The following is a 22,270-nucleotide window of genomic DNA, read 5'->3' on the forward strand; positions in this document are numbered from 1 at the left end:
CAAAGTATTCTTCAAACCTGGTGTTGTCTCTACTTTAAAAATAAGGAGGGAACTCCAGCAGCATTTCAAGCTGTGATTAGCGGGCCCCTATTTGTATGAACCACTTGTTCGAACCTGTGAAGTTGGATGTCACATTTGGTATGGGCCAGGGTTTAGAAAACCCCAAAGTATATCATCGAGTTCACCTGACCTACAACTGTTTATTGATTTTGGTTATGAGGAGCACAAAGGCCTGTCTTTCAGGTTGTATTCAACAGAAGACCGTAAGCACTTTAAATCAAAAATGTTTATTCTACGAATTATAAACACACACAGTAAGCATTTTATCAACAACATAAATTCCCCACACAGCTACAGTATGCTATATTTAACCCTTAACAACTTTCCTTTACCTTTTCACTCAAGTAACTACATCCATAAACCAGACAAAAACACTTTTACCCAAAACTGTAGGTTTGGATTCCTTCCAGAACACGGTTATTACTTTTAAGTTATCAAGTGACCTGGAGATACCTTTTCAACATTCAGAGAAGCCTTCTTTTGTCTGAATGCAGCTTCTATTTATGTTACCAACAATTCGTCTGAAACTATTTTATATACTGATCATAATCCATTGGCGTTTTGGAGTGATTCAGGAATAACAATGCCAGACTGTTTCGATGGAGTTTATTGTTACAGCCATTTCATTTAAAAATTATACATGTGGCAGGACGAGAAAATGTGATAGCCGATGCTTTGTCACAAATGTGATGAAGAGAAGCAGGTTCAATGGTGGAAGAAGAACAAAAATGGACGGTATTATTATCAATGTTTGCGTGTTTTGTTTTTGTTCAAAAAATGTATATTTATTGTCAATTGTTCTTATTGGAAAAGTGTAAAATGAAACAATGTTTGAGGTTGATGGTTTATTTTTTTTCCTTGGGGGAAATGTTTTTTTTAATCACATGGTTTTAGTGATGTCATTGTGTGGGTGGAGCTGGGCTGTGGCTCTGGGAGTTGGTTTTACTTTCGCTTTGAGTTTGAACTGGTTTTATTCTGCATATTAAAAGGTTTTTTTCTGTATCTGCATTTTAAAAGCTGTTTCCAGACTGCTTGATAACTTGAAAAGAAATAACTGTTTTCTAGAAGAACTTCAAACCTGCTGTTTTGGAAAGGAAACAGGAGCATCCATACCAGGTCTTGAGTGCTATGTGCTGGGCCACACATTTGAAAAGGATTTTCTGGTTTGTGGGATCTTGTTCTTAAATTAGAACAGCTAAAGGGGGCATTTATTAAGGGTTATACATAGAGTACTGTAGCTGTGTGGGGTATTTATGTCGGTAGTTGATAAAAATGCTTACTGTGTGTGTTTATAAAAATTGTTAACTAAATTTGTAGAATAGACATTGTTTTTGATTAAAAGTGCTTATGGTCTCTGTTGAATAACACCAAAAGGCAGGCCCTTGTGCTCATTGTAACCAAAATCAATAAACTGTTGTAGGTCAGGTGAACTCCATGATATACTTTGGAATTTTCTAAACCCTGGCCCATCACAGTTGCAAAATCAGCTTTGTGACAGTATATTCTGGAAAATTGTAATTCCAGAAGTATTTGTGACTGTTTAACTGCTCATGTTGTGTACATCTTGCTTGAGAGAACAAATCCCTCCAATACACTCCTGTGCACCTTTGAATCAGAGGTGCGGATGAGAGTTATCAATCAACAGTCTGGGCAGATATTCTGGATTCCATTTCTGAGGTAAAGTGTTGACGCCAGTGGAGGAAGTGTGGCGTTTTACAACAGGAAAAAACGGCACAAGAGCTGCTCCGATTCAGCTACTTGAATGGGCTAGCACCATCGCCATGTGGAATGCAACCAATTCCATGTAAAACAATGCCGGAACCGGTGGGTCCGTGATTGGCACTCATGAGGCTCACATGCCACAGCCACACTTAAACGGGCCTTCCCCCCACACACACCATCGCAGTCAACAAAATAGCTGGAAGGAGAGCAGCTTCACAGTTGAGGGATGCTGAGCTGGACACCCTCATGGACACCATGGAGGAGAAAAGGATGACACTATAACCCGGCCTGGGAGGAAGGCTGCCAGGCACTGCAGTCTGCCGTGCCTGGGCACAGGTGGGAGAGGCGGTCAGCAGACTTGCATGCAGTGCCGGAAGCAACTCCATGACCTTCTCAGGGCGTCCCGTGCGCGTTGGCCCTGGCAATACCATTGTGCAGCCTCCCCTGCCTGCCCGGGCCCATGTCCTGCTCATCGGCCCCCTCCCCCGCATCCTCCTCGTCGGACAAGACCAGCCCTTCCTCCTCATCCTCCAGCACATCACCGCCCTGCTGCGCGATATTGTGGAGGATGCAGCAGGCCACCACGATGCGGGCAACTCTCTCTTCCCCATACTGGGGGCCCCTTCAGAGCGTTCCTGGCACCTGAAGCCAGGCACCAGGATGTTCGATGTATGGGCGCCATTGTAGTGGGTGTCTATGTCAGTCTCCGGATAGATGCCATGAGCTACGGCTGCAGCGGGTAACCTGTCGCCCAGGAGCCAACCCCTCAGCCGGGGGAGGTGCCCCTCGAACATGCCAGGGACCGCTGAGTATGCCAGGATGAAGGAATCGTGCACACTGCCTGAGTATCGGGCGCAGAGGTGTACGACGCACAGCTGATGGTCATATACCACCTGGATGCTCATTTAGTTTTGTGTAGGTGCTTGTCAGGTGACATGCATCCGTCTGTCACCCCATGGAAATTGATGTGCTGCTCTGCCTGGGCATATAGGGCTTCCGTGATGGCATGGATGCACCTGTGCATCGAGGTCTGTGAGATCCCGGACAGTTCCCACTCGGCGACTGGAAGGACCCCGTTGCATAGACGTTCAGGGTGACCGTCATATTGATGGTCACCGGGAGCAGATGTCCTCCCCCATGCCCTCGCGGTGCAATCATCTGGGAGATCTGTCGCACTGTCTCTTTGCTTATCCGGAGTCTCCGATGGCATGCCCAGTCCGGCAGGTCCTCGAATGAGAGGCGCTGCCAGAACACACAAGGCCTCATGCAGTGCCTCCTTGGCACCTCCTCCTCCTCGGCCTATTGGGTGGCCGGTCCTCAGTGGGCTGCAGAGGGGCAGGTGGCAGCCGCACAGGCTGGAGGGCTGGCCGCCACCTTCCCCCCTGCAGCCCACTCCTCTGCAGCCCGTTCCTCTGCTGCGCGCTCCGCTGCTGCAGCTTCCCCTTCCTCTTTGAGCAGCCCCCACTAACATGGCTGCACGGTATCTTGCAGAGCTCTGACCATCACCACGGCAGCCATTATGGCTGATTGAACTCCATTGCGAGTGACGCATTTATCCCATTTGCGGGGTGCCGGAGTACCTCAATTTGATGTCAAATCGGCACCTACCCCGATTTTGACATCGGGAGCTATTCTCCGCCTAATTGGGTTTTGCGATTTCGGCATTGGCAAGTGGAGAATCCCACCCACGGTGTAGCCAGATACAGAAGAGAAGTCAACTGATATAATTTTGGAGAGAAAATGAAAAATAAGATTAAAGCATGCAAAAGATGCCATTCAATTTCAACTCATTAGAATTCAATTTATACCTATTTCGAGCATGCCATTTTTCTTTGTCTGCCTTGTCAAGTGGATGTAAAAGATCCCAAGGCAAAGGGTTCTCTGCCACTGCCAATATTTTAATTTTTCTGCCAACATCACTATAATAGAATATCTTCTCACTTTAAAATGTGTGCTTGAACAATTGATCCTTTCAACAGAGACTGAACCTCACTGGTGTGGTGATATGCCTGTGAACAATATTACATGCTCCTAGCAGTGTGACCTTCGACCAGCAGGTGGTGTCAGACATCAGTCATGTTACATCCGGCTATCGGGGGAAGGTTTAAGGCGTACGCCAGGACTGTCACACGTAAGGCTAGTTCCAGGAGAGTCTAGGGGACTCAGTCAGTAATTTGGTCTGTGTAGCATTCTGATTGTTACCTTACCACGTGTACATCAATAAAACATCATTCTAGTTAAGTCACCAGCAGTTCTGTTGATTCATTACACAGACAAAATCACAGAACACAACATAGTACCATAAGTGTCGAAGATTTGATGGTAGCATTAGAAAAGACAAAGCTAAATCGGCCAAAGAATGAAAAGAAGAGAAGATTATTCCGCCGACCTGGTGAACTGCCACCATTGGCGACTCAACGCAGTAAAAGACACTGATGTTCCTGATGGAAGGTTTAAAGGCACTCCACCCGCTTCAAGTATCAGGTAATGTAGACAAAAACTGCGTGTCTTCAAACAGCAGTTCAATTCTGTCTCAGCCCTTAGCCTGCAGGCACAACCTGACGAAAGACGAATTGCGTTGCTGCTCACGGTGGCGGGTCCACAAGCATGTTCAGGGCCCTCTTCTTAAGCAGGGTAAAGGGCCACAGGTCTGGTGGACCTCCTCCATTCTTCTCCTGCTCCCGGTGATTGTGCTCTCCTGGGGGGGTGGAAATACACACAACAAAACTATTAGACGATCTGGTGAATGCAGCTCAGGGGTTGGGTAGATGGTGGCCTCAGTGGCCAGGACACCCAGCCATGGCGGATGGCATGGGTGCTGGCATGTGGGGTAGGGTGGGGGATTTGGCCGCCACCTCGGTGGGGGTGGGGAGGAAAGAGCCGGATTACCTGTGTAGGGGGGCGGGGCGGGGGTGTGTGGGGGGTGAGTGCCAGGGGCATGGAACAATCAACTCACCCGTGCCTCCCTGTGGAGTTTCTTCCGGCACTGCATGCCAGTCCGGGTGACTTTGCCCATGACTGCTTCTGCCACTGGCGCCCAGGCACGGCAAATGTCGGCGCCTGGCGGACTTCCTCCTGGGCCAGGGGATAGGGTCATCTGCCTCTCCTCCACCGCATCCAGGAGCGTCTCCAGCTCAACGCCCCTGAACCGTGGCGCTGCTCTCCTTCCAGCCATCTTGTTGGCTGGGACAGTGTATATGGGGGAAGGACCGTTGAAGTGCGGCTGCGGCGTGTCAGCCTCATGAGTGCCAATCACGGACCCGACGAATCTGGCATCGTTTTTCTTGGAATGGATTGTGTTCCACGTGGCGCCAGCGCTAGCCTAGTAAAAGTTGCTGGATCGGTGTAGATGTTGTGCTTATTTTTTTGTCGTAAAACTCCACACATCCTCTGCTGGTGCCAACACTTAGTCTCAGAAGCGGTGAATTTAGCCTATGGTATTGGAAAAAGCAATAAAGATTTGCCATGAGAGTGAGTTAGCTGCACAGCAAATCAGCACACCCAGCTCAAAACATTATGGCGCCAACAGGGAGGAAGGCGGCAGCGCCATGGCACTGTGACGCAGGTCAGTGCCAGCGGCCATTGTAAGCGGCCAACAGGAGCCGCCATCTTCTGGCAGAAATGCGGCAACCGACATGGCCCACGGCAATGTGCAGACTTTGGAAAAGAGTGTTGCAGGTGTGGCCATGTCGGCCATTTTGCGAAACAGTGTTTTTTGCATCCTACAGTAGAACAATTCAGATCAGTTAACACGGTTGATGAAATGCCTTCAGACAAACAGGGCGGGATTCTCCAATAATGTGGCTATGTCCCCACACAGGTGTGAAAAGCGGCGCCAACCGCTCCGGCGTCAACAATCCCCGATAGTGGGGAATGCTCCCCTTCCTAGGGGGCTAGATTAGCACCGGAGTGGTCTCCGCAACTCCAGCCAGCGCAGAACGGCCAGCACGAGTTTGCGCATGGGTGGAACGGCTGCCGTATTTCCGCACATCCGCGCTACGGCCGGCTGATTTCTGCGCATGCGCGCAATGGCCGGCGTATTTCCGTGCATGCGCGGGGGTTCCCTTCTCCGCGCTGGCTCCTGGGCAATATGGTGGAGCCCTACAGGGACCCGCCGTGGAGTAAAATAGGCTCCCACGGAACCAGTCCGCCTGCCGATAGGTAGGCACCGATTGCGTGCCGGATGTCAGATCCCCCCCCCCCCCCAGAACGGCCCTTGCAGACTCACCTTCCGGGTCCCGCAGTGTGGGACCTGAGTACTGAGTAGCCCACGGCGGCAGGACTCAGCCAAACACGTCGGCCACTCGGCCGATTGGGGCCCGAAGAATCGCCGGGGTGGGGGGGGGGCGCTGTCAACGGCCCCCGACCGGCATGGCGGGAATCTCGTGGGCGGCAGAGAATTGGCGCCGGAGAATGGGGAAGCCGGCAGCGGGGCACAATTCTTGCTTCCCCCTGGGATGCCGGGTCGGAGAATCCCGGCCATAGTTCTTTATCGATCTCATTGCAACCATGGACCAGAAGAGTCCAAGACAGAAAGGTGAAGATATGATCTCAAAAAATAACACGTTAGTGAAAACAAACCTGGTGCCATCGAAGCCAGATGAAAAACCTTAGTGTTCTTGAATGACACCGTAATATTCTGCGACCGTGGAACGAGAACCAACCTCCTCAGTTGGCCTGCTTCGCACAGGCTGAACATGCAGCCGAAAGTCGTTGATCGACTGGGACTGCCCATGTGCCACGGTAAGAAAAAGATTTGAGACATTGGGTGAATGTGAGCTTGAGCTATGTATGCACGACACAATATACATGCTACCGTTTTATGTTGTGGACATCGAATCCATCCTAGCAGCCAGGGAGGATGGCGCGCCTGCGCAGAGAGGGCCGGCGCGCGGACTGAGCGACAGTTGAGCTGGGCAGCACGTGCCCAGGGGATCGAAGCGAGAGGCGCGAACACAGCTGGAGCAATGCAGAGCACGGTGCTGAGAAACTTCACATCAACGTCGCACGCCAGTCCTCTCCCTTTTCCTTCTTTCTCTCAACCACCGCTTGTCCACACACCCATCCAAACTCCAGCTCCCCACCCCCCCCATTCCCCATTCAAACCCCGTTTACCCTTCCCCAACCTCCCCATTACCCCTCCTCCCCTCCCCATTACCCTTCCTCCCCTCCCCCATTCCCACTCCCATCCCCATTCCCCGCCTCCTGGAGTGGATTGGGAGGGGAGTGGGAATGTGGGGAGAGGGAATGGGGGAGGGTGGGGGGAGGGAATGGGGGAGGGTGGGGAGGGGGAATGGGGAAAGAGGGAGGGTGGAGAGGGGGAAAGAGGGAGGATGGGGAGGGGGAAAGTGGGAGGGTGAGGAGGGGGAAAGTGGGAGGGTGGGGAGGGGGAATGGGGGGGGGGTGGGCTGCACGGTAGCACACGTGGCTAGCACTGTGGCTTCTTAGCGACAGGGTCGCAGGTTCGATTCCCCATTGGGTCACTGTGCGGAGTCTGCACGTTCTCCCCGTGTCTGCGTGGGTTTCCTCCGGGTGCTCCGATTTCCTCCCACAGTCCAAAGACAAGCAGGTTAGGTGGATTGGCCATGCTAAGATGCCCCTAGTGTCCAAAAGGATTATCTGGGTTACGGGGGTAGGGTGGAAGTGAGAGTTTAAGTCGGTCGGTGCCGACTTGATGGGCCGAATGGCCTTCTGCACTGTATGTTCTATGTTCTACGTTCCTCCCCTCCCCATTTCCCACCTCCTCCACACCCCATTACACGCCTCCTCCCCACCCCATTCCCCGCCTCCTCCCCACCCCATTCCCCGCCTTCTCCCCACCCCATTCCTCGCCTTCTCCCCACCCCATTCCTCGCCTTCTCCCCATTCCTCTCATCCCCTCCCCATTTTCCCCTCTCCCCATTTTCCCCTCTCCTCACCTCCCCATTTCGCCCTCCCCACATTTGCCCCTCCTTCCCATTTGCCCCTCCTTCCCATTTACCCCTCCCCATTTTCCCCTCCCCTTTTCACCCTCCCCTCCCCGCCCCACCCTCCCCTCCCCATCCCATTTCCACCTCCCCTCCTCCCCATTTCTACCTCCCCATTGCCCCCTCCCCTCCACAGTTCCCCTCCCCTCCCCATTTCACCCTCCCCTCCCCATTTCACCCTCCCCTCCCCTCCCCAATTCACCCTCCCCTCCCCTCCCCATTCACCCTCCCCTCCCCATTTCCCCCTCCCCATTTCCCCCCTCCCCAATTCTCCCTCCCCATTCCCCCTCCCATCCCCTCCCCATTTCCCCCTCGCCTCCCCATTTCCCCCTCCCCTCCCCATTTTCCCCTCCCTACCCACATCCCCCTCCCCTCCCCATATACCCTCCACTCCTCTCCTCATCCCCATTTCCCCCTCCCCTCCCCATTCCAGCCTCCCCGCCGCTCCCCATTTCCCCCTCCCCTCCCCATTTCCCCCCTACCCTCCCTTTCTTTCCCCCTTTCCATTTCCTCCTCCCACCTCCCATTTCCACCTCCCCCCCCTCCCCCTCCCCTCCCCCCCCTCCCTCCCATTTCCCCTCTCCTCCCCATTCCTCTCCCCCCTTTCCCCCCATCCCCATTCTCCCTCCCCTCCCCCTCCATTTCCTCACCCCCTCCCCTCCCCATTTCCCCCCTCCCTCCCCATTTCCCCCCCCCCTCCCCTCCCCTTTTCCCCCTCCCCCATTTCCCCCCCTCTCCCTCCCATTTCCCCTCCTCCCCATTTCCCCCACCCTTCCCCATTTCCCCCTCCCTTCCCCATTCCCCCTCTCTATTTCTGCCCCATTTCCCCCATTTCCCCTTTCCCCATTTCCCCTCCCCCCCCATTTCTCCCTTTCCAGCCTCCCCATTTCCCCCTCTCCTCCCCTCTATTCCCCCGTCTCTTCCCCTCCCCCTGTCCCCCTCTCCTCAACTCCAATTTTCCCCTAGCTCCCCATTTCCCCCTCCCCTCCCCATTTCCCCCTCCCCATGTTCCCTGCTCCCCATTTCCCTCTCCCCTCTCCATATCCCCTACCACCGATTAATCCCTCCCTCATTTCCTTCCTCCTGATTTACCCTTCCTCATTTCTCCCTCCCCATTTCACCTTCCCCCTCCCCATTTCACCCTCCCCCTCCTCCCTCCCCATTTCCCCCTCTTTCCTCCCCATTTCCCACTCCCCATTTCCCCCCTTTAATCCCCATTTCTTTCCCTCCCCATTTCCCCCTCCCCATTTCCCTCCCTCACCATCCCATTTCCTGCTCCCCATTTCCCCCCTTCCCTCCCCATTCCCCCCTCCCCATCCCATTTGACCCCTCTACTCCCCCTTTCCCACCTCTTCTCCGCATTTCCCCATCTCTTCCCATTTCCCCACACCTCCCCCATTCCCACCCCGCCTCCCCATCCCCCTCTCTATTTCTTTCCATTTCCCCTATTTTCCCCTTGCCCCCAATTTCCCCTCCCCCCCATTTTCCCCTTTCCAGCCCACCCATTTCCCCCTCTCCTCCCCTCCTATTTCCCCCTCTCTTCCCCTCCCCATGTCCCCCTCTCCTCATCTCCCCATATCTCCCCATTTCTCCCTCCCCTCCCCATTTCTCCCACCACCCATTCCCCCCCATTTCCATTCTCTTGATTTGGCCTCATTTCTCCCTCCCCATTTCACATTCCCCCTCCCCATTTCCCCCTCTCCCCTCCCCATTTCCCACTCCCCATTTTCCCCCTTCCATCCCCATTTCATTCCTCCCCATTTCCCTCCCTCACCACCCCATTTCCCCATTTCCCCCCTTCCCTCCCCATTCCCGGTCCCCATCCTATTTGCCCCCTCTACTCCCCATTTCCCACCTCTCCTCACCATTTCCCCCTTCCCGATTTCCCCCTCCCCATTTAGCCCGTCCCCTCCCCATTTCCCCCAGCCTATTTCCTCCTCAAAATTCCTCCCATCCCCATTCCCTCCCTCACCATTCGCCCTCGACTCCCCTTGGCATTCCCCTTGACTCCCTTCCCCATCATGGCCCCTTGACTCTCCATTCCACCTCACCATTCCCTTCCCCATTCCCCCTACCCATTCCCCCTCATTCCTCCTCCCCATTCCCTCCGCCCCATCCCATTCCACCTCCCTCCACTCCCCATTCCCCCTTCTGTCCCCATTCCCTTCCCCCATCCTGCTCATGGGAAATTAGGGATGGATAATAAAAGCTGGGTCAGCCAGCGATGCCCACATTCCATGAACGAATTTTAAAAAACCTTCCGCTTCCTCCCCTTCTCGCACCTCTCCCATTAATCCTCCCCCTGCCTTCTCCCCAGCCTGTCCCTGCTACTCCCCTTCCCTTATGCGCTCCTGCCCTATTCTACTCCACCCCCTCCCGTATTCTCCCCTTCATGTATTCTACTATCCGCTCCTCCTGTATTTTCCTCTCTTATCCTCCTCCCACTTTCTCTTCTCCCACCCTGCTACTTTTGAAGATGTTAAACCTAAATATAATAGCATGTATTTATAGTAAACATGTTCCTTTCATTATTCCCTTCAGAATTTTTTACGCCCTTTTGATGGACGCTGGTGGATATCACAAAAGCCACGCAAGAGCATTCAAGCACACCGTCGATCAAATTTTAACCTTTCCTATCTTGGTACGTTTCACTTAATTAATGAATTGCAGGATATACAGCCAATAGCTAAAAATCTACAATACATGGACTTAGACATACTATTTTATTTAGTTGTTAACTAAGGTTTTAATTGATGAAGGAACACATTGTCCGAATACAAATAATCATGCCGTCATAAACCTCACTATACTGCCAAGATTTCTTTCAACTGCACACTGTAATAAACTATATTAGTTTATATCAGTTTTTAGTTTGTGTAGACTAATGGAAAATACATTGAAATAAAATGCATACCGTAATTTCCGGACTATAAAGCACACCTGACTATAAGCCGCACCCACTGGTTTTGAAATTTTTTTTTATTTTGAACATAAATAAGCCGCACACGTATATAAGCCGCAGGTGCTTACCGGTACATTGAAACAAATGAGCTTTACACAGGCTTTAACGAAATACGGCTTGTAACAAAAATAAAAAATTAGCGGTAAAGAATAGCCTACCAAGAAAGTCATTGGTCACTGTGGAGCGAAATCAATCCGATTAAGCTCTTAAGATTAACATAGAATCATCAGTTTGAAACATTAAAAATAAATAAATCATGTGTAAAAAGAAGTATTTTATTACTGATCGTAATCAAGATATCACCAACCCAGGTGATCAGAGTCACTATCCTCCTCTTGTGCAGTGAAACCACTGAAGTCATCTCCTTCAGTGTCAGAGTTGAATAGCCTCAGAATTGCTTCATCCGATGTTGGATTGTTTTCATTGTCGCTCTCATCACTTTCATCCGGAGGCAAATTTCCCGCTGAGCTCATGCTGCCCTCTTCAACACGCAGCAATCCAGCTTTTCGAAACCCGTTGATGATAGTGGATTTTTTAACAATGCTTCACGCTGTCAGGACCCACTGGCAGACTTGACCATAAGTTGCTCTTCGCATGCGGCCCGTTTTAGTGAAGGATTTCTCCCCACTTGTCATCCAAGCCTCCCACTGAACACGAAGCGCCACCTTAAATGCACGATTTAAACTGATGTCGAGTGGCTGTAAATACTTTGTTGTGCCCCCAGGAATCACAGCTGGAATTGAGTTTGTCCTCTTGATGGCTTCTTTCACAGAATCTGTTATGTGGGCCCTCATGCTGTCCAAAACGAGCAATGCCTTGTTCCTGTGAAAGAATCCTCCCGGTCGCTTGCCGTAGCACTCCGTATGCCATTCATGCATTAGGCTTTCCGTCATCCATCCTTTCTTGTTGACTTTCACAACAATTCCTGTAGGGAATTTTTCTTTTGGTATCGTCGTGCGTTTAAAAATCACCATCGGTGGAAGCTTTTCTCCCGATGCCGTGCAACTCAGAACACAGGTGAAGTGCGTTTTTTCATGCCCAGTTGTTTTCAGCATGACGGATGATTCACCTTTCCTGTTGACAGTCCGAGTGAGAGGCAGGTCAAATGTCAGAGGAACCTCATCCATATTTATGATATTGTGCGGGCCAATGGAATGCTCTGCTATCTTTGCATCAATGAATTTGCGGAAGTTTGAAATTTTTTCCTCGTAGTCGGGAGGGAGCTGCTGACACAAACTCGTCCGTACCCTGATGGACAGGCCTTTACGTCTCATAAATCTGAGACACCACGATGGTCCACCTCTAAAATTCTCAAACTTCATTGCGGTGGCGATTGTTTTGGCTTTCAGTCGGATCTGTACAGTTGAAACATCTCGGCCGTCTGCTCTCTGCATGTTGACCCAGTCTTCGAGCTCATTTTCTAGTTCGGGCCATCTGCTTTTCTTCCCTCTGAAAGCTTTAGTTGTCTTTTTGCACTGAGTCAATTCCTCACGCTGCTGTTTCCAACGTCTTATCATCGACTCATTAAGACCAAGCTCTAGTGCAGCAGCTCTATTTCCTTTTCCAACAGCCAGATCGATCGCCTTCAACTTGAAAGCTGCATCATATGCATTTCTCCGTGTCTTTGCCATGATGAGGGTGACAAAATGACTACCGTAATCAGAATGATGGGATGTTTGAGCGCGCTCGATTTAATCTAAACAGTAAACTAAAAAGTTACATTGTTTTACCTTGACCCGTTACGCAATTTCATTGGTTTAGTGAAAAGAAAGCGGGAAAAATCCATAAATAAGCCGCGTCGTTGTATAAGCCGCGAGGTTCAAAACGTGTGAAATAAGTAGCGGCTTATAGTCCGGAAACTACGGTAGTTATTTTTATGTGCCAAGAATTAGTAACTTAAAAAAAAATCAGCGGTTATGATAAGCTGGTATGCTTCAATGGCACAATTCAAGATACTACTTAATAATTTGGAATTCCTGCAGTGATTTTCGAAAAGCCTTGTATCTTTTTTTTGTCACTAACCGAAGAAGTTTTATTTTGTCCACATTGACTTTATGAAAATTTTATGAATACAATACATTTAATACTGTTCATGATAGCATGGTCAGTTGGAGGGATTCTCTGTCGGCTGATGGCAAAATCAGGATACGCGATTTAGCAGAGGTGCGACTGTGGGCTGCCAGGCTGGATACTGGCTGGGGTGGGGGAGGCGTGATGGGGGAACCGGGCCCTGTGGCTGGGGTGACTGCCTACGGGACTGGGGCGGTGTCCAGGCACGAACAGCCATTGCCACGGCTGGCAAGGCAGCCTTCTTGCTGCACACCCCAGTGACTTCCAACCCTGGCCCCTGGTTCTGCAGAGTGTCACCAGCCTTAGCGGTGTCCCCTACCTGCACCCCAGATCCCACCTCCCACAACATTATGCCATATGGCATTTGCAGGAAGCAGTAGTGCCCGAAGGGTGCTCACGTTGCCGAGCATAAGCTGCCAGAAGCCTTTCAATGCATCCAACGTGTTGAAACACTTCACTCCAGCTACTTTGCACGCTATCTCTTCCTTCTTCGGGGTCGGGTAGTGCTCCTTTTTATGTTCATGTTGAGATCCTTGGGGTCTATACATATCCTCAGGCCGCCATTCCTCTTTTTTACACATACCATGGAGTTGACCCAGTTGTTGGGCTCCTGTATGCACCTGATGACTCCCAGAGCCGTCATTCTTTGTAGCTCGGCCTTCAGCTTGTCCTTCAGTGGAGCAAGCACACGTCTGGCCGTGTCCACACGTGCTTCGCCTGCTTCTTCAGCTCGATACAATATGTGAAAGGCAGAATGCCAAATCTTTGAAATACCTCCCAACCATCCTTCATGATTGACTCAACGGAGATGTATCGGTGGGTGCCATCCTTTCTGCAGTGTACACGCGCTTGACGAGCCCAAACTCTTCACACATCTCCATTTCAATGAGTAATTTGCGCTCCATCTCCACTATGGAGAATATTATCCTGTGCGTTCTGTCCTTGACCGTGATTTCAAGCTCACTTGCTCCTAAGGTCGTGATCTGATGTGCCAGTAATCATTAGCAGGATTGTCCATCCATCCTCTATGGTCCCCTCATTTGCCTCACTGCAGATTTTAAGAAAAACGTTTATGCTTCGGCTGGTCGAACTCTTGTGTGTCCCTTTCTGAGATCATGCTCACATCAGCCCGGCTTTCATTGCATTTATCCATACCCACACTCATTGATTCTGTTCAGTCAACTGTTGGACGTAAGGTGCATCGCTTAGCAAAATGACCCGTACTGCCACACTCGTAACAAACGTTTCCAAGTGCAGGACAAATGTCTGTTGCTGCATTTCTGACACAAAATGACAGATCCGGTAGGCCGCTCAAAATGGCCACCTGCACTGAGACCACGTTTCTTTTTCAGTTGCGTCACAGTGCTCTTAAAATGGCTGCCCACACTGAGAGCACATTTCTTTTTCACAATGTCACAGTGCTTATGGTGCCAGCATCTTCTTTGAGGTTGGCGCCAACATTTTAAAAGTTGAGCCTACTAATCGGCTGTGCGGCCAATTCACTTGCCTGGCAGATCTTGATGGCATTTACTTTTTTAAAAAAATCTTTTTATTGACATTTAAAAAATTTATAAACAATTATGTACATTGCTGGCCGTGTTCATTCACTACAATATGGAAAGGTTTGTCTTTTCCTTCCCTTAAGCTCTACTATAGATGTCTGCCGCCATCTGGCTTGGCGTGTGGTCCCTCACCCCCCCCCAGACCACTCTTCCCTGCCCTCCCCCCCTTGTGTCCCCCCTGGTTGGTTTTCGGAGGGGGGTTGCCCCCCCTTCCTCTCCCCTTCCTCCCCTTTCTTCCCCATCAACTTTGGCTGATTCCCCTGTGATTGAGGGAGGGTGCCCCCTCCCTCCTGCGTTGTCCCTTTTGTGTCTCTCTAACCTTTTATCGTCTTCCCCCTCCTCTCCCCAGGTTGCGCGTTCCAATGGTTCACCCTGTCCTTATTTTTCTTTTTCCTCACTCTTTTCCTTCTATCTTTCCCGTTTCACCATCTATTCTTGTTGCTGGCCTCAAACAGATTCTGGAACAGGCCAACAAACTGCCCACGTGCATTTAGGAAGCCTTCCTACGACCCGCGGATGGCATACTTAATCTTCTCCAGGTGGAGAAACTTCGAAAGGTCCGCAAGCCAGTCTGCATCTGTGGGTTGTGATGTGTTAAGTGAGTTAGTTCAATGTTGACTGCAACTGGATGCAGTGAAACTAGAAACAGGCTTCCGACACAGGAGATGGTCCAACACTGTTTTATTGAACTTGCTGATTGCTGTACATAATCTGCTGTGGGTTGACACTCTATTAATCTAACTGATAATCTCCTACTGGCTTGACCAGACTAGCTCTCTACCACATGGAGATGATGCTCACTGGCTTCTGCACTCTAACTATCTCAGCAGCTGTGTCCTTGATGCGACCATCAATTCATTCAGAGACGAGTTGAAGTAAACTGTGGCTTTAATCGGCTTACAACTGAGCCTGCCTGCGACTATACTGAACTGAGGGCGGACTCGCAGGACCGCAGCACTTATACTTCCTTCTGGGGGCAGAGCCAAGAGTGGAGCCCTGTACATGCTCCTCATCTCCCTCTGTGGGCAGAGCCGCACAACGGCTCACAGATGGAGCCCACAGGGACACAGTAATGTACAGTGTGAATTTATAATGGTTACACATTCACCACATTCACCCCCTGTTAAAAAATCAAGTCCGGTGGGGGTGACAGGTCTATAAGTTCAGTCGGTCCAGCGCTTGAATAGTGCGTTGAGACCGACGGAGCACTGATGTTGCAGCCGTTTTGGATGGCTGTGGAAGGATGTTCGGTGCGAATCCGAGGGTGGACTCCGGGGGTGGTTCTTCCAGAGCTTCGTTCCTGCGGACCGGTGTGGCGGGTGGAAGATGGCGCGGGAAGCAAGTAGGTGCAGGGGCGCAGGGCATGGGAGGTCGGGTGGGGTATAGTGTGGGGGGTACCTCGGCGGAGTGGTAGTGGTAGTGGGAGTAGATCCTGCAGGTGCCAGGTCCCGGAGGGAAACGGAGTCCTGTCGGCCATCGGGGTGTTCGACAAACGCGTAGTGGGGGTTTGAGTGCAGGAGCAGGACCCTCTCTACCAGGGGGTCTGTTTTATGTGTCCAGACGTGCTTCCGAAGGAGGACAGGGCCCGGTGTCCTCAACCAGGATGGAAGCGAGGCCCCCGTGATAGTGCCCCTAGGGAAGACAAATAATTGATCATGAGAGTCTGGTTTGTGGCCGTACACAGGAGGGACCTAATTGCATGGAGCGCATCGGGGAGGACCTCCTGCCAGTGGGAGGTCAGGAGATTCCTGGACCGTAGGGTCAGTAGGACGGTCTTCCAGACCGTCGCGTTCTCCCTCTCCACCTGCCCGTTCCCGCTGGGGTTATAGCTGGTAGTCCTGCTCGAGGCGATGCCCTTGCCGAGCAGGTACTGACGCATTTCGTCGCTCATGAAGGACGAACCCCGGTCACTGTGGATGTAGCTGGGGAAACCGAACAGGGTGAAGACACTGTGCAGGGCTCTGATGACAGTCTGGGAGGTCATATCGGGGCATGGGATGGGAAACGGGAGAATTCATCTATAATATTGAGAAAGTAGATGTTACAGTTGGTCGAAGGGAGGGGCCCTTTGAAATCAATACTCAGTTGTTCAAAGGGCCGGGATGTCTTTACCAGGTGGGCCTTGTCTGGTTTATAGAAGTGCGGTTTACACTCCACGCAGATCGGGCAATTCCTGGTGACAGCTTTAACCTCCTCGGTGGAGAAAGGCAGATTGCGGGCCTTGATGTAGTGGGCGAGCTGGGTGACCCCTGGGTGGCAGAGGTTATTGTGGATAGCCTGTAGTCAGTCGTCTTGCGCGCTGGCGCATGTGCCGCGGGACAGGGCATCTGGGGGCTCATTGAGCTTCCCAGGATGGTATACAATATCATAATTATAGGTGGAGAGTTCGATCCTCCACCGCAAGATTTTGTCATTCTTGATTTTGCCTCGCTGCGAGTTATCAAACATAAAGGCAACCGATCTCTGGTCAGTGATGAGGGTAAACCTCCTACTAGCGAGGTAGTGCCTCCAGTGCCGTACGGCTTCCACAATGGCTTGGGCTTCTTTTTCGACTGAGGAGTGTCGAAGTTCCGAAGCGGAGAGGGTTCTGGAAAAGAACGCTACTGGCCTACCTGACTGGTTCAGAGTGGCAGCGCGAGCGACCTCGGAGGCGTCGCTCTCCACCTGGAATGGGACGAATTAATCTACCGCCCGCATGGCGGCTTTGGCGATGTCCGCCTGGATGCAGTTGAAGGCCTGGCGAGCCTCGGCTGACAGTGAGAAGAGTGTAGCCTTAAATAGTGGGCGGGTTTTGTCCGCATACTGGGGGACCCACTGGGCGTAGTATGAGAAAAATCCGAGGCACCTTTTGAGGGCCCTGGAACAGTGAGGGAGAGGGAGGGTCAGGGTCAGGTCCTAGGATCCCATTTTCCATGACGTAGCTGAGGATGGCTAGCCTGGTCGTGCGGAAAATGCATTTCTCCTTATTACATGTGAGGTTGAGTTTTTGGGCGGTTTGGAGAAATCGGTGGAGGTTGGCATCGTGGTCCTGCTGGTCATGGCCGCAGATGGTGACGTTATCCAAGTACGGAAATGTGGCCCGCAGCCCGTACTGGTCCACCATTCGGTCCATTGCTCGTTGGAACACCGAAACCCCGTTCGTGACACCAAAGGGAACCCGGAGGAAATGGAAAAGGCGGCCGTCTGCCTTGAACACCGTGTAGTGGCGGTCCTCCGGGCGGACTGGGAGCTGGTGGTATGCAGACTTCAGATCCACCGTGGAGAATACGCGGTACTGGGTGACCTGATTTACCATGTCTGCAATCCGGGGGAGGGGTTACGCATCGAGGTGCGTGAACTGGTTAATGGTCTGGCTGTAATCAACCACCATCCGGAACTTTTCCCCGGTCTTGACAACCACCACCTGAGCTCTCCAGGGGCTATTACTGGCCTCTATGACTCCTTCACATAAGAGACGCCGGACTTCGGATCTAATAAACACTCTGTCCTGCAGGCTGTACCTCCTGTTGCGAGTGGCCACTGGTTTGCAGCTGGCGGTGAGATTAGCGAAGAGTGGAGGGCGGTCGATTTTCAGAGTTGCTAGACTGCATATAGTGAGTGGGGGAAGGGGTCCGCCGAAGCTGAGTGTTAGGCTCCTGAGGTTGCACTGGAAATCCAGTCCTGGGAGGAGGGGGACGCAGAGGTCTGGGAGTACATACAGTTGAAAGTTGGTGTAGTTAGCACCCTGTATTGTTAACGTCGCAATAGTGCGCCACTGTATCTGGACGGAGTGCGACCCCGAGGCGAGGGAGATTGTTTGCTGTGTCGGAAATATCGTGTGCGAGCAGCGCTTTACCAGATCTGGGTGAACTAAGCTCTCGGTGCTCCCGGAGTCGAGCAGGCACGGTGTCTCGTATCCATTGATCTGGACGGACATCATGGAGCTCTTGTGGTGCTTTGGCCGTGACTGATCCAAAGTGACTGCACTGAGCTGCAGGTAGTCGGTGGCGTGGTCGGCGGTGCTGGAGCGTCCGCGTGATGACTGTTCGCGGATGTCGTAATCGTCGAGTGGGGTAGCGTGTGATGGCCAAGGTGGTGGCCCCCGTTGATCGCACGTGGCGGGCGGCGAGGAAGATGGTGCCCAAGATGGCTGCCCCCATGGATTGCACGTGGCGGGCAGCGAGGAAGATGGCGCACAAGATGGCGGCCCCCATGAATCGCTCATGGCTGGCCGTGTGGGGGAGGATTGCCAAGATGGCGGCCCCCGTGAGTCGCACATGTTGTGCGGAGGCGGAGTCGGCAGACATGCTGCCACATTGCGGGGTCTGCGGGCCTGTGAGTCAGAGGAGCGAGTGTTCGGGTTAGGGTTCGAGTTAGAGTTTTTAGCTTTGGCCAGGCAGACCTTAGCAAAGTACCCTTTCCGCCCGCAGCTGTTGCAGGTCGCATTGCGGGCCGGGCAGTACTGCCGGGGGTGATGGGGCTGGCCGCAAAAGTTGCACAATAGTCCTCCGATGTGGGAGGGTGGCTGTGCGGCGCAGGCCTGGGGCAGTCTCTGGTCGGGGGTCCACGATGGCGTTGTGTGATCGGCCGGGAACGCATTTGAACTTTGAAAAGCGACATCTAACGAGGTCGCTAGTTTTACCTTGTCCTCCAGGTCCTGGGCCCCTTTCTCGAGAAGACGCTGCCGCACACAAATTGGATCGGATCCCTGCAACATACACGTCTCGGATGGCGAGTTCATGTGCTGGAAGGCTGTCACGGCCTGGAAGTTACATTCTCATGCTAGAGCTTTAAGGTCGCGCAGATAGTCTTCTAGCAACTCTGCAGGGCGCTGGCGGCGAGTTGTAAAGATGTGCTGCACGTAGACTTCATTCACGGGCCGCACGTACAGGCGGTTGAGTATCGCGAGGGCCTCAGTATAAGAGTCAGTTACATCAAGTTGAGTTGAAATACGATGGCTCACCCGTGCGTGGAGAAGACTGAGTTTCTGTTCTTCTGTAACAGATGAGGTAGTCGACGCAGCCAGGTAGGCCTTGAAGCACCGAAGCCAATGCAAAAAAATTTATTTTGCTTCTGCGGCCTGTGGATTGAGTTCCAGTCGGTCAGGTTGGAGGGCTAATTCCATAGTAGTTTTTATGTCGATTAAATTGATGCGACCATCAATTCATTCAGAGACCGAGTTGAAGTAAACTGTGGCTTTAATCGGCTTACAACTGAGCCTGCCTGCGATTATACTGAACTGAGGGCGGACTCGCAGGACCGCAGCACTTAAACTTCCTGCTGGGGGCGGAGCCAAGGGCGGAGCCCGGTACATGCTCCTCATCTCCCCCTGTGGGCAGAGCCGCGCAACGGCTCACAGATGGAGCCCACAGGGACACAGTAATGTACAGTGTGAATTTATAGCGGTTACACATTCACCACAGTCCTTTGAGAGAGAGAGAGTCTTAATGCCCTGTGGGCTTTATAGTGGTGGTGTCCTGTCTGGTGATTGATTGTTATGTGTCGTGTGTGTTCATTGGTTATCCTGTGTGTCAATCACTGCCTGTCTGCATCTCATTATATACATGAGTGGATATTATGACATCTCCCCTTTTTAAAATAAATTTTGGAACGTGGCTGTATATACATGCATAACTATGTACAAGTGGGGAATGAATGAACATGTGGTCCCTTTGTTCAAGAAGGGGAGTAGAGATAACCCCGGTAACTATAGGCCGGTGAGCCTAACGTCTGTGGTGGGTAAAGTCTTGGAGAGGATTATAAAAGATATGATTTATAATCATCTAGATAGGAATAATATGATTAGGGATAGTCAGCATGGTTTTGTGAAGGGTAGGTCATGCCTCACAAACCTTATCGAGTTCTTTGAGAAGGTGACTGAACAGGTAGACGAGGGTAGAGCAGTTGATGTGGTGTATATGGATTTCAGTAAAGCGTTTGATAAGGTTCCCCACGGTCGGCTATTGCAGAAAATAAGGGGGCTGGGGATTGAGGGTGATTTAGAGATGTGGATCAGAAATTGGCTAGTTGAAAGAAGACAGAGGGTGGTAGTTGATGGGAAATGTTCAGAATGGAGTTCAGTTACGAGTGGCGTACCACAAGGATCTGTTCTGGGGCCGTTGCTGTTTGTCATTTTTATAAATGACCTAGAGGAGGGCGCAGAAGGATGGGTGAGTAAATTTGCAGACGACACTAAAGTCGGTGGAGTTGTAGACAGTGCGGAAGGATGTTGCAGGTTACAGAGGGACATAGATAAGCTGCAGAGCTGGGCTGAAAGGTGGCAAATGGAGTTTAATGTGGAGAAGTGTGAGGTGATTCACTTTGGAAAGAATAACAGAAATGCGGAATATTTGGCTAATGGTAAAATTCTTGGTAGTGTGGATGAGCAGAGGGATCTCGGTGTCCATGTACATAGATCCCTGAAAGTTGCCACCCAGGTTGATAGGGTTGTGAAGAAGGCCTATGGTGTGTTGGCCTTTATTGGTAGAGGGATTGAGTTCCGGAGCCATGAGGTCATGTTGCAGTTGTACAAAACTCTAGTACGGCCGCATTTGGAGTATTGCGTACAGTTCTGGTCGCCTCATTATAGGAAGGACGTGGAAGCTTTGGAACGGGTGCAGAGGAGATTTACCAGGATGTTGCCTGGTATGGAGGGAAAATCTTATGAGGAAAGGCTGATGGACTTGAGGTTGTTTTTGTTAGAGAGAAGAAGGTTAAGAGGTGACTTAATAGAGGCATACAAAATGACCAGAGGGTTAGATAGGGTGGACAGCGAGAGCCTTCTCCCGCGGATGGAGGTGGCTAGCACGAGGGGACATAGCCTTAAATTGAGGGGTAATAGATATAGGACAGAGGTCAGAGGTGGGTTTTTTACGCAAAGAGTGGTGAGGCCGTGGAATGCCCTATCTGCAACAGTAGTGAACACGCCAACATTGAGGGCATTTAAAAATTTATTGGATAAGCATATGGATGATAAGGGCATAGTGTAGGTTAGATGGCCTTTAGATTTTTTCCATGTCGGTGCAACATCGAGGGCCGAAGGGCCTGTACTGCGCTGTATCGTTCTATGTTCTATGTTCTATATGTACATGGGAACGTGTCTATCGTGCAGATACAGAGCAAACTGAACAATATTTACAAGATTTAAGTCTAAAGAGTCAGTCTTTGTGGCGGGCGACAAATTCTTGTCGATCGCCTCAGAGGTGGAGGAGGGGACGCTGGCACCTGGACAGGCGGGATTGCTGCCATTTCGGTGGCCTCATGGACAGGTGGGATCGTTGCCAGATCGGTGGCCTCATGGTGCAAGATGTCCGGAGGAGACATGATGACGTGCGGAGAAGTGCGGTCAGGTGGTGGGCAGGGAACTTTGTGCAGTGCCCTCCTGTTGCACCGTAGAATGGAGCCATCAGCCAGTTGAACAACGAAAGACCTGGGGGCAGCCTGTCTGACGACAACAGCTGGGGCTGACCAACCTCCCTCAGGCAACTGGACGCAAACAACATCTTCTGGAGCCAGTGCAGGCAGATCCGTGGCATGAGCATCATACGTGATCTTCTGCTGGTCCCTGGATCGCTGTACTTTCTGCAGCACCGTGAGGTGTTCAAGGTCTGGAACATGGATGCTGGAACAGTCATCCTCAGGTTGCGGTTCATGAGCAGCTGCGCCAGAGACAAACCAGTCGACAGAGGGGTTGCTCTGTATGCCAACAGCGGCAGGTTGAATTCCGAGGCTGAGTCTGTAGCCTTGCACAGCAACCGCTTGACAATATGGACCCCTTTCTGGGCCTTCCCATTTGATTGCGGGTAATGGGGACTGGATGTGATATGACTGAAGTGGTAGGATCGTGCAAAGTCGGACCACTCTTGGCTGTAGAAACATAGACCGTTGTCACTCATTACTGTGAGTGGTATCCCGTGCCTGGCAAACGGCTTTGATGACAGACTTGGATG

General features: G+C 51.6%; 1 protein-coding gene across 4 annotated transcripts in view; it reads left to right on the plus strand.

The window, feature by feature from the left end:
- The first annotated feature begins 6,688 nt into the window (after nt 1–6,688).
- Nucleotides 6,689–22,270, plus strand: part of LOC119967483 (transient receptor potential cation channel subfamily A member 1-like) — a 645,844-nt gene continuing 630,262 nt past the window's right edge. For all 4 annotated transcript variants that reach the window (XM_038800105.1, XM_038800113.1, XM_038800133.1 and 1 more), the window contains exons 1-2: nt 6,689–6,761; nt 10,290–10,389. In XM_038800105.1, coding sequence (XP_038656033.1) covers nt 6,750–6,761; nt 10,290–10,389 — 112 coding nt within the window. In that variant the 5' untranslated portion in view covers nt 6,689–6,749. The remainder of the gene's footprint in view (nt 6,762–10,289; nt 10,390–22,270) is intronic.

This window comes from Scyliorhinus canicula, chromosome 1 (assembly GCF_902713615.1).
Source record: "Scyliorhinus canicula chromosome 1, sScyCan1.1, whole genome shotgun sequence".
Classification (NCBI taxonomy): Eukaryota; Metazoa; Chordata; class Chondrichthyes; order Carcharhiniformes; family Scyliorhinidae; genus Scyliorhinus; species Scyliorhinus canicula.